This window comes from Bidens hawaiensis, unplaced genomic scaffold, assembly GCF_021521415.1.
Source record: "Bidens hawaiensis isolate Kalapana, Puna unplaced genomic scaffold, B.hawaiensis_p1.1 tig00005567_1, whole genome shotgun sequence".
In the NCBI taxonomy this organism is placed as follows: domain Eukaryota; kingdom Viridiplantae; phylum Streptophyta; class Magnoliopsida; order Asterales; family Asteraceae; genus Bidens; species Bidens hawaiensis.
Window position 1 is genome coordinate 931,313 of NW_027491360.1, and position 10,988 is coordinate 942,300.

Consider the following 10,988-nt stretch of genomic DNA (forward strand, 5'->3'; position numbering starts at 1 on the left):
CAATATCCAAAATTATACATAATCGTTAAAAAAGCACTTGCATATCTTTGTACATCGGTGTACCGACAAATATCAAATATAATAAATTAGAGGGTAGTTCAACGAACGCCTAAAGCGAAATTAATATATGATTAATTTATTTATTTTCTTAAGACATTTTGTATAAGGAATATAAGCCTCGAGCCCTCGAATGCAATCTAATTTTTGTCATGTTATAGATCTAGACAAAAAGACCTCGAGATAGGAACAAATGATAGATAACGTACGTCGGCAATCGTTAGAGCGGTGGCCTAACATACAAGCTAGAAAGTCGCAGTTCCTAAAACAAAATACTATTGACTTCTAATACCGTTAAACTATAAATTACACTATTCAAACCCTTAATCGTTAAGCTAAATATGAAACTGATAAGTAAATTATTTCGTTAGAAAGATGTTGACTCTTTGCCACTGCTTGTCATCATGCGCTGATGATCATATTTTAAACTTTTAAGCTGCCAATTCCAACTTTGCTATGAACTGCATATCGTACAAGTATTTATCTACACCATAGATATTAAATAATAGCAAGTGGCGACCAAGTCAACTCCAACATTTATATAAATCGTCCATGAACTCAAACCATCCCCAAAACTAGATCTGAAGTTAAATTAGGTAATAACGACTTAATCCAAAAATGGCCGACGAGGTGAAGTTGTACGGAGTTGACGGTAGTCCGTTCGTTTGTAGAGCGAAGATTGCTTTGAATATCAAGAAAATCGACTACGAATTCGTCGTAGAAGATCTAGGAAACAAGAGTGCCGATCTTCTCAAATACAATCCTGTCCATAAAAAGATCCCTGTGCTCGTGCACAATGGAAAACCGATCTCGGAGTCGCTTGTGATCATTGAGTACATGGATGATGCCTGGAAAGCGGTTCCGCTTTTGCCTAAGGATCCTTACGAGAAGTCTCAGGCCCGATTTTGGGCCAAGTTCATTGATGATAAGGTATTGGTTTTTATGATTTCATTTTATCTGAACAATTTATCTTTTCCTAGATGTTTTAAAAGGATAAGTGTTTCTAGGAAGCCTTTTAAGAAATCTCTTTCACTTTACTTACGATTCATTGTTGTACCAGATTTAAAAGCAGGTACCGTTATAATTTATAAATAATATTAAGCATAAAAGTATATATATTTACAATAAAATATTAAAATATTTATCTTTTGTTTTGAGTTTGCATTTCAATGAGACAATAAAATACAGGGCCTCGAAAGTATGAGATTTAAAATAAAATTGAAATCCAGTCCAACCACCATATTATCTGGTTCAACCAGTTCACCGATCAGAACAATAACTGACCGGTTTATATGAGGTACACTTGAATATGGTTAATTGGACCTGTTTCGACCGGTTCAAATGTAGAACATTTAAAACAACGCATTTAACCAGATCTGATTTTGCATTCATTATATGGTATGTTCAGTGCATTCCTATAGTATTCAAGACTGTCGAAGCATGAAATGAATCTGACCTGATCCATGACGATGTTCCCACGGATTTTCGAGATGAACGAACCACGACTTGATCTTCTTCTTCGATTGCCTGAGACCTGCAATGGCTTTTCGGGGGTGTGGAGGTGACTGCTAAGAAATCTCAAGGATCTCTTGTTTACAGACACAAAAATATGGTGGTGGCTCTTATTGAGCATCCCCTTAATAAGGAGGTGGAGACCTCCTTATATAGAGAGCCTCATGGCCACCATCATGGTACCCTAATGGGCCTAGCCCAGTTAGGGTTACCTCCACAAAACCCCCTCAGCCCAATAACATTGTATTAGTCCATATAATAAAATAAGCCAAACATAATAAATTTAGGGTCGTAAAACCGGGTTTAGTATCATACCCCTACAAGCCCCCCAAGTCCAGTGTTGCTCCTAGGCGTGCAAGCGTTTAGGTGGAGCGCTGGACTTTATGAGGTGTGTTAGGACATGAGGCGGTTTTTTCTCTTTTCTTCGGCCTTGTCTTTATTTTCAGAGTTTTGGGAGGTTTTCTTCATGATGGTGACATGTTGTGGTCCTTATGATAATGATGGTGCACTAGCATGAATAAGATATAGCACGCATCATAACAATAGTGGCGCGGGGCCTAATAAAAGATAGAGTGCGCGTCTCGATAATAATGTAATATAACTTGCGTGCGAGGCAGCTTACGAGCTATAAAAATAATAGAGCTTGCGCGCGAGGCGACTTACGAGCTTTGAGAATAATAAAGCTTGCGCGCGAGGCGACTTACGAGCTATGAGAATAATAAAGCTTGCGCGCGAGGCGACTTACGAGCTATGAGAATAATAAAGCCTTCGCGCGAGGCGACTTACGAGCTGTAAAATAATAAGGCTTGCGCGCGAGGCGACTTACGAGCTACAAAATAATAAAGCCTGCGCGCGAGGCGACTTACGGATCTATGAGAATAATAAAGCCTGCGCGCTAGGCGACTTACGAATCTATGAGAATAATAAAGCCTGCGCGCGAGGCGACTTACGAGCTATAAGAATAATTAAGCTTGCGCGTGAGGCGACTTACGAGCTATGAGAATAATAAAGCCTGCGCGCGAGGCGACTTACGGATCTATGAGAATAATAAAGCCTGCGCGCGAGGCGACTTACGGATCTATGAAAATAATAAAGCCTGCGCGCGAGGCGACTTACGAGCTATAAGAATAATTAAGCTTGCGCGTGAGGTGACTTACGAGCTATAAGAATAATAAAGCCTGCGCGCGAGGCGACTTACGGATCTATGAGAATAACAAAGCCTGCGCGCGAGGCGACTTACGGATCTATGAGAATAACAAAGCCTGCGCGCGAGGCGACTTACGGATCTATGAGAATAACAAAGCCTGCGCGCGAGGCGACTTACGGATCTATGAGAATAATAAAGCCTGCGCGCGAGGCGACTTACGAGCTATAAGAATAATTAAGCTTGCGCGTGAGGCGACTTACGAGCTATAAGAATAATAAAGCCTGCGCGCGAGGCGACTTACGGATCTATGAGAATAATAAAGCCTGCGCGCGAGGCGACTTACGAGCTATAAAATAATAAAAGCTTGCGCGCGAGGCGACTTACGAGCTATAAGAATAATTAAGCTGGCGCGTGGCCATGTGGGATATTATTAGGCTCCCGACCTTTAAGTTTGGCGCGTATGTGATAGGCGCCATGCGCAGATGTTTCATGCGCGGATGTTTTATGCGCTTGCGCATAGGCTGTGTCATGCGCCACGCGCAGATGTTGCATGCGCTTGCGTTTAGTTTTTTTTTCATGCGCCAAGCGCAGAAGTTGCATGCGCTGATGTGATATGCGTGAGTATGTGATGCGTGAGCATACGTCATGCGAGCACGTGTGATGCGTGAGCATATGTGATGCGTGAGCACATGTGATATGCGAATTCCCAACCTTTAAGTTTGGCGCTTGGCCTTATGGGTTTATGAGGATTCCCAACCTTTAAGTTTGGCGCGTGGCCTTATGGGTTTATGAGGATTCCCAACCTTTAAGTTTGGCGCTTGGCCTTATGGGTTTATGAGGATTCCCAACCTTTAAGTTTGGCGCTTGGCCTTATGGGTTTATGAGGATTCCCAACCTTTAAGTTTGGCGCGTGGCCTTGTGGGTTTGAGGATTCCCAACCTTTAAGTTTGGCGCTTGGCCTTATGGGTTTATGAGGATTCCCAACCTTTAAGTTTGGCGCGTGGCCTTATGGGTTTATGAGGATTCCCAACCTTTAGTTTGGCGCTTGGCCTTATGGGTTTATGAGGATTCCCAACCTTTAAGTTTGGCGCGTGGCCTTATGGGTTTATGAGGATTCCCAACCTTTAAGTTTGGCGCGTGGCCTTATGTGCGCATGCACGGCGACAGAGTGGTGACTTGCGGGCGCGCGTGCATGGCGGAGAGTTGCGTACACGCATGGTAGAGGGTTGCGCGCACCTGCATGGCGTTGGAGACTTTACGTAAAACCAAAAGCATGGAGTCGTCTTTCGAACTCACATGGTGGTTTTCGCGGGCGCGCATGCATGGCTGTGGAGTGAGGATCCGCGAGCGCTCGTGCATGGCAGTAGTCTTTTGCGCAAAACCCACATGGTGGTTTCCGCGGTGGTTTCCACGGGCGCTCACGCATGTCGGCGGAATGGTGACCCGCTGGCGAGCATGCGTGGTGGCAGTCTTCTGCGCAAAATCCACATGGTGGAGGTCTTTTGCGCGAAACCCACATGGTGGTTCCCGCGGTGGCACATGCATGGCTGCGGAGTGAGAATCCGCGAGCGCGCGTGCATGGCGGCAGAAGTCTGGTAATTTTTGGATCTGCAATTTGAGAGTTAGATCTGTAACTTTAAACCTAAAATCCAGGTCTGTAATCTAGATCTAGATCTGTAAATCAGATCAAGATAGATCTGAAGCTCGGAGCGGAGAGAATTTAAAACCATCATAGATCCGGAGGCTTGATCATCCGAATCAGGTAGTTTCTTTTTTGCACAGATCTGGAAGCCTCTTTTAGATCCATGGATCTTTTTGAGCTTTAATAGAACAAGCCTTGAAGCCTTTTTCTATAAACTTCCAGATCTGGGTTTTTCTTGGGAGAGATCTGAGAGCCGAGACGAAAATCGAAGGGTAGTTCGTTGCCGTCCCACGGATGGCGCCAATGTTGAAGCATGAAATGAATCTGACCTGATCCATGACGATGTTCCCACGGATTTTCGAGATGAACGAACCACGACTTGATCTTCTTCTTCGATTGCCTGAGACCTGCAATGGCTTTTCGGGGGTGTGGAGGTGACTGCTAAGAAATCTCAAGGATCTCTTGTTTACAGACACAAAAATATGGTGGTGGCTCTTATTGAGCATCCCCTTAATAAGGAGGTGGAGACCTCTTTATATAGAGAGCCTCATGGCCACCATCATGGTACCCTAATGGGCCTAGCCCAGTTAGGGTTACCTCCACAAAACCCCCTCAGCCCAATAACATTGTATTAGTCCATATAATAAAATAAGCCAAACATAATAAATTTAGGGTCGTAAAACCGGGTTTAGTACCATACCCCTACATTGGCGCTAGAAGGAGGGCCTGATACTAAATTTATTATGTTTGGCTTATTTTATTTTATGGACTAATTAAATGTCAAGCTGTCAAGGATGGCTTACCTCCAAGAGAAATTTTACTTGGTTTCTTCAAGATGTGGTTTGCAACGCCTAATGGTTTTGTTTACAATGAATTTTTAAATAAGAGCTCTTAGATGCTGGTTTCTTTTGAAATGTAACGTTTATGATGTTTTTGGCATTTTGTACGTTTTGTTATCTTAAAAATAAATTGTTGTTTAATCATGTCGGAATGTGATATTAAATTGTTATGGTCATATATAATAGTGTAAGGACTAGAATTGTCATTAATAATAGTGTAGGACCTTATTTGTAAAACAAAGGTACTTGTAGCCTTTTAATGTTGGTGGAGGCTAGAGCTAATGAGATGGTATCAACCAGTTTGTTGACCTAATTTTTAGTTACTCTCTAATTCTCACTATCACAAATCTGGGCATGGCATGATGGCAATGATATCAAAGCGTCGGCCCTTCGACCACTATCGTTAATTTCATCTCTAACTTCACAAGGAACTGATTCGCACAAACAGGTAGTTTACTTCGCAATCAACGTAACACTATACATCGCACAAAGACCAAGTTCACAAGACTTTACATTACAACATATCACTTCGCCAATAACCAAATCGCATGTTGTACTTCCTAAATAAATACTAGTTTGTGAATAAGCTATCTCGCACGAAACCGTAACATATGCAGATTATAGTTAGATTAGCCACTAACAAGAGTAAACTATCTATATATAATAAGAACTAACACCTTGATATGTGAATCGACGAACATTAATGCGAATGCGAGTCCAAATCTTCAGGCAAAATAGCCAACAGATTTGAAACTAACTTTAAAACAATGAAAAGGCTTATAGATTTAAGAAGCCTAAGTTCTCTGGCTTTTAGATCTACAAAACTGATGGTTGGTCAGTTTGTATATATATTAGTTTGTTTATGTACTTGTATTAGTCGTTTATTATACGAACATTGGTTCTTCATATGCGTGTGTTATATTTCAAGTCACAGGTACTTAAAGTAGCTATTTTGGATTTGCACGAGCACATAATGAAGACCCGGGATGTCCAGCACGCAAAACAATGCTAGAAACAAAAGTTGTTGGTGAAGAGATCCATCGCGATACGCGATGGGAGAGGATGAAAACCCATCGCGTAATGCGATGGATTAAAATATTAGTTCATTGACTTTTGGTCCATCGCGATACTGATGGTCGGGCAAAAGTCGTGAATATTATTATATTATTTGTTTACTTTTAGTTTAAATATTGTATGAACTTTGGTACTTCAAGCGTGTTTATGTGTTTCAGGATACTTGATATTAAGGACACCTATCGGAATGAATTACGGGCTGGAACGAAGATGTAAAAGACACAAAATGATTGGCAAGCTTTCCGATGCAAAATAAATGAAGAAAATGAAGAAAATTCTGTCAAACACCCTTAGCGCGGCGCTAAGGGAGTTTAGAGATACTCTAAAGACTCACATCAGGAAAGTAGACTTTAGAGACGCGCCAAAGTCTCACCCCCTGGACTTTAGAGACGCTTTAAAGTCCACCAGAAAGGGAAAATTAAACCTAACTCTATATTATTGAGTTTTCAACCCCCATTCGAGATATCCTTCATTCCTTCAACCAAGTACAAGCCCCAGGACGATTTTGCATCATCCCGAAGCCTCCGGTTCGTCCGTTCATCGCATAATTTCATCCTCTCATCAGATAAGCGAATCCTTCGTGATGCCGATGTCAGGCTAAAACCATTGTATTCACTTTAGGCTAGGGTTTTGTTTAAACTAACTTTGATCAGATTCTATGTTTTGAATGAGTATAAACTTGATTGAATTTCTTTAATCTTGTTTTACATTACGAATTGATTGTTTAAACAGTTTATGATTTTGATTGTCAAACTTTGCATCACTTTTCTGGTTGTGTTCACCACATGTAGGGTTAGCTCTTATGTCATTGAGCCAATAATCGTTAGTCATTGCTTATAACTGATTTTCATATTTTAAACTGGTAATTGGGTAAACCGGAGTTCAGTTGTGTTAACAATTCGGTTAGGGTATCGTTTGTCCTCACAACCCAACTGTTAGGTTTAGTAATTACTGCGCAATTAATCTTAAAGAATCTGTGATTAGTCGGTTATCACTTTACCTGAACCTGAAGTGAATCATTTTCTCATTATTGTTTACAAACTTTTCCAAGTAACCGTGTGTTTTTATTATAATCATCTTTATAAACCGCTTGACATCGTCTGCCCACTTTAGTTAATTAATTAATAATCATGAACTTTACTAGCACTCTCCATTGATTCCCTGTGGAGACGACCTTACTTACCCGTACTAGTTATAGGTATTTAAGCATCATAAATACTTGTTTTTGATTAGAGCACGACATTTACGTCAAAATGGCGCCGTTGCCGGGAATCAACACGCAAAGTGCTAGTTTAGTGTTTTGTTTACTTTTAGTTTTCTTTTATTTTTGTCAGTTTTACGTTTGGTATTTGTTTGTCTCATGTGTGCAGGTAACTTAAGATGATGTGGAGTCGGGTCTATGACCCACATGAAGGATATAAGGTCGTGGAGGATGATGACTCATACCATCCAAATTCATATCATGAACCACCTTCAACAAAATCTCAAGGCTTCTACAATCCATATAATTATAACCAAAGGAACCTCAACCAGCAGGGTCGTAACTGGCAGTTGCAGAATTTTTCACCACCTCCACTAGATTATCAGCACAACTACGATTCAAGTGAATATGATAGTGATGAACCTGAAAGGCTAACTTTTGTAATTTACCGAGAGGAGGAAGACTACTATTATGATGAGTACCCCCAACCGATATACAAAGAAGACCCTCAATATTATAATCATGGTTGTACCTATCAAAGGAATTATCAGCAAGATAAAGAAGGTTCCTGGGGTAACAAAGACGACTCTATTCAAGACATTATGGAGTTATTGAAGCAAATGAAGGCATATCAAGAGACTCAGAATAGAAATCAAGAGGCTCAAAATAAGGCTTTAAATCAAAGGCTAGATATTCAAGAAACGTCTAATGTTGCCCATGATGTGCTGATGAGTCAACTTTTAGAAGAGGTAGCCCAAATTAAACGAGAACGAAAAAAGTTGGCTAGTGGTGCCGTGGTTGATGAGGGAGTGATAGAAGAGGCTCTTGACCTTTCAGAAAATGAATTTGAGGAGCTGGTTGTGGAGAATAATATCACACCAATTCCTTTAGTTAACGAAGAGCCAATGGATTCATCGGTTGTGGTTGCTGATGAGGATATAAAGGGAGAGAGTTCGGATCGTTTGGGGCATGAAGTTGAATGTTTAGACCCGATTGAAGACATAGCAACTTTTAAAGAGCCAGTGATTGAAGTAACCCAGGTGAATCCCGACCGTTCTCCCATTTTGTTCACACATATAAATGAAGATTGGGGTGATGGTGCAAGTTCAAAGAAGAGGAAGGTGAGTTTGGAAGACCTTGAACAAAACATGGTGAAGTGGCCTTGTGTTCGGTTTACACACATGTCCACCACAAAGAAGAAGGTATGGACACAAAATTTTAACTACCGAGCTTACGCCGGAAACTCGATAGGAAAATGTTCAGTTTGGCCCCGTTTGAATCCTAGTGTTTCAGTTAGAGGCAAGAGTGTGTGGATTAGAGTTGTTAACTATCGGTAAATATGTTGGACACTCAGAAAGTAAATGTGAATTCACACCAGCTAGTATTTGTTCATTAAACATACTAACCATGATGGAAGAAGCGGAGCCGAGGTGTGTCAAGTACCGAGCTTTTAAAGGAAATTCGGTAGGGAAGTGTCCGCTTAGACCACAGTAAAAATCATACCAGGTAACGGTCTGGCTGAAGACCTTAACAAAAACTTAGCGCTGACCAGGAGGCAACCCGGATTTTATTTTCAATTTGTATTTTATTTTATTTTTTTTGTAGTTTTTTAACCGTTTTATTTCAAGCGTACCACTGTAGCAAAAGTCAAGTGTGGGGATGCCACACCGAAAAGTCAGAGTTTTATAGTGTTTCGGTGAAAGAATTTTAAGTTACGAGGTTTTGGATATCTGACGTGCTTTCATGTTCATCGTTGCTACGGTTGATTCAGGTACGTGTATATTTTTGTTGTATCAGAACTTTGTGGGTGTTGTTCACTATAAACCCTCACGAGACCTCACTCATCCACCCGGGCTACCGGGGGGTTTAAAGGGCTTGTTGCATACGCTAAATGCAATCGTGATTCCTACGAAAGTGAGTTAGGTATTTTAACAATTTTACTAGTTAACAAATTTTATTATGAAATTTATTTAACTTGGCTTGATAATTAAAATTAACGGTTTGAAAGACCTATCCTAACAGTTGTGAGAAGCATGCTTCTACACGTGTGAGAATTTGCAGATTCTGTTGAGTGAATTGAGGAGCCGGGTTTGTTGAGCGCAAGCACGATTATATTTGAGTGGCTTAATTTTGTTATCAGGTGATCTTGTTTTCATAATTCTTTTTGTTTTCTTAGTTTTATTGTTAAAAGTGTAATTGTATAGTTGTATAATTTTTAGGACCATCACATTAAGCCCGGTTTTAAAATTAATAAAATAAGAAATAAATTTTAACCCCGTCCTCGTTAATGTTCTTTTAAATGCTAAATTTTAAACATTGAGGGCAATGTCAACCTCAAGTGTGGGGATGGGAGTAAAATTAAAATTTTTGCCTTATAGTGCCTTGATTGTGCGCAAAAGCCTGAATTGTAAATAATTTATTGCTATTATTAATGCCAAGTAGAGATCTTTGGTCATGGTCAGTTTTTAAGCTTCTCGAAAGTCTTCCCATGCAAATGTTTTTCAAAAAGAAAAATTGAAAATAGGATCGTTTAGGCAGGGATAACGAGTGATGGGGACATGTATACATGTTTATATCGTCAGCCCTATTTCTCCGGTACGTGTGTGAGTTGACCCAATATATATAATACACATATAATATATAGTACACACATGTCATTTGAGTGCTTTCATTGATGTTCATGGATTACGGGATCGTAGTTGGCAAAATACAAAAGTGATAGAGGCAATTAGGTTAAGCCTCGTCTGGATGAGCGAGAGTGTAGGTACTGGGGGTTGGGGCCTCATACATTATACATATGAGGATGGTTAAAGTGAGGGGTGGGGGGTTGGGTCCCTTAGAAAACCTTTCTTGGACTTATTTTTCATTTGGTTGACCCCGACATTATGCTACGAGACGATCCGGCTTAATAGGTTTATTTGTAATTGTATTTGTTTTTGATTTTGTATTTGCATTTGTTCCAGTATCAAGCATTACGTTATTATGTTAAAAAAATGATGAGGAAAAAGCAAAAAATATGTCTGTGTATATTCAGTTATGTATTCAATAGTTCGTTTATAAAAAAAAGTCAAAGAAAAGCTCAAAAAGAGTCAATGTTCTAGTCAGTATTGGTTGTAAATCAAAGTCAGTGAGTTTGTTTAGTTGTTTAGTCGTTGGAATAAATTAAGTCATTGTTTATTTAGTTGTTTTGTAATAAGCCGGGTCAGATCTTTTGAGCTACTTTAATATTTTCCTTCCATACCCTTACACCTGGCCCCGTTACAACCCTTTTAAGACCTCTTGATTTGCATTTGTGTCAAAGCAGCTTTATGGATGAATATTTGTTTATGAGTGATACTGAGAGCAGAGTGATACTAGCACATCTTTTTCTAGTCCAGATATTAAACCGAGAGGAGAAATGTTATATTATGAGGGGTGTGACCATGTGTGCCTTAACCGGAAACAAAGTACACTCGTTTGGGCGGTTCCATAGTTTTAAATTGTAACATTAAATTATTTGGTGGGTTATCAACCTTG

The 10,988-nt window shown here is 40.1% G+C and overlaps 1 protein-coding gene across 1 annotated transcript; it reads left to right on the plus strand.

Moving 5' to 3' along the window:
• Positions 1-675: 675 nt before the first annotated feature.
• On the plus strand, positions 676-7,650 carry LOC143630117 (putative glutathione S-transferase). The gene is made up of 2 exons (XM_077099206.1): positions 676-987; positions 7,642-7,650. The coding sequence occupies exons 1-2, from the start codon at positions 676-678 to the stop codon at positions 7,648-7,650; spliced, it is 321 nt and encodes a 106-aa protein (XP_076955321.1).
• Positions 7,651-10,988: the final 3,338 nt, after the last annotated feature.

Excerpts from the sequence above, each read along its gene's own strand:
- LOC143630117 (XM_077099206.1), top strand. The coding sequence starts at position 676 with ATGGCCGACGAGGTGAAGTTGTACGGAGTTGACGGTAGTCCGTTCGTT.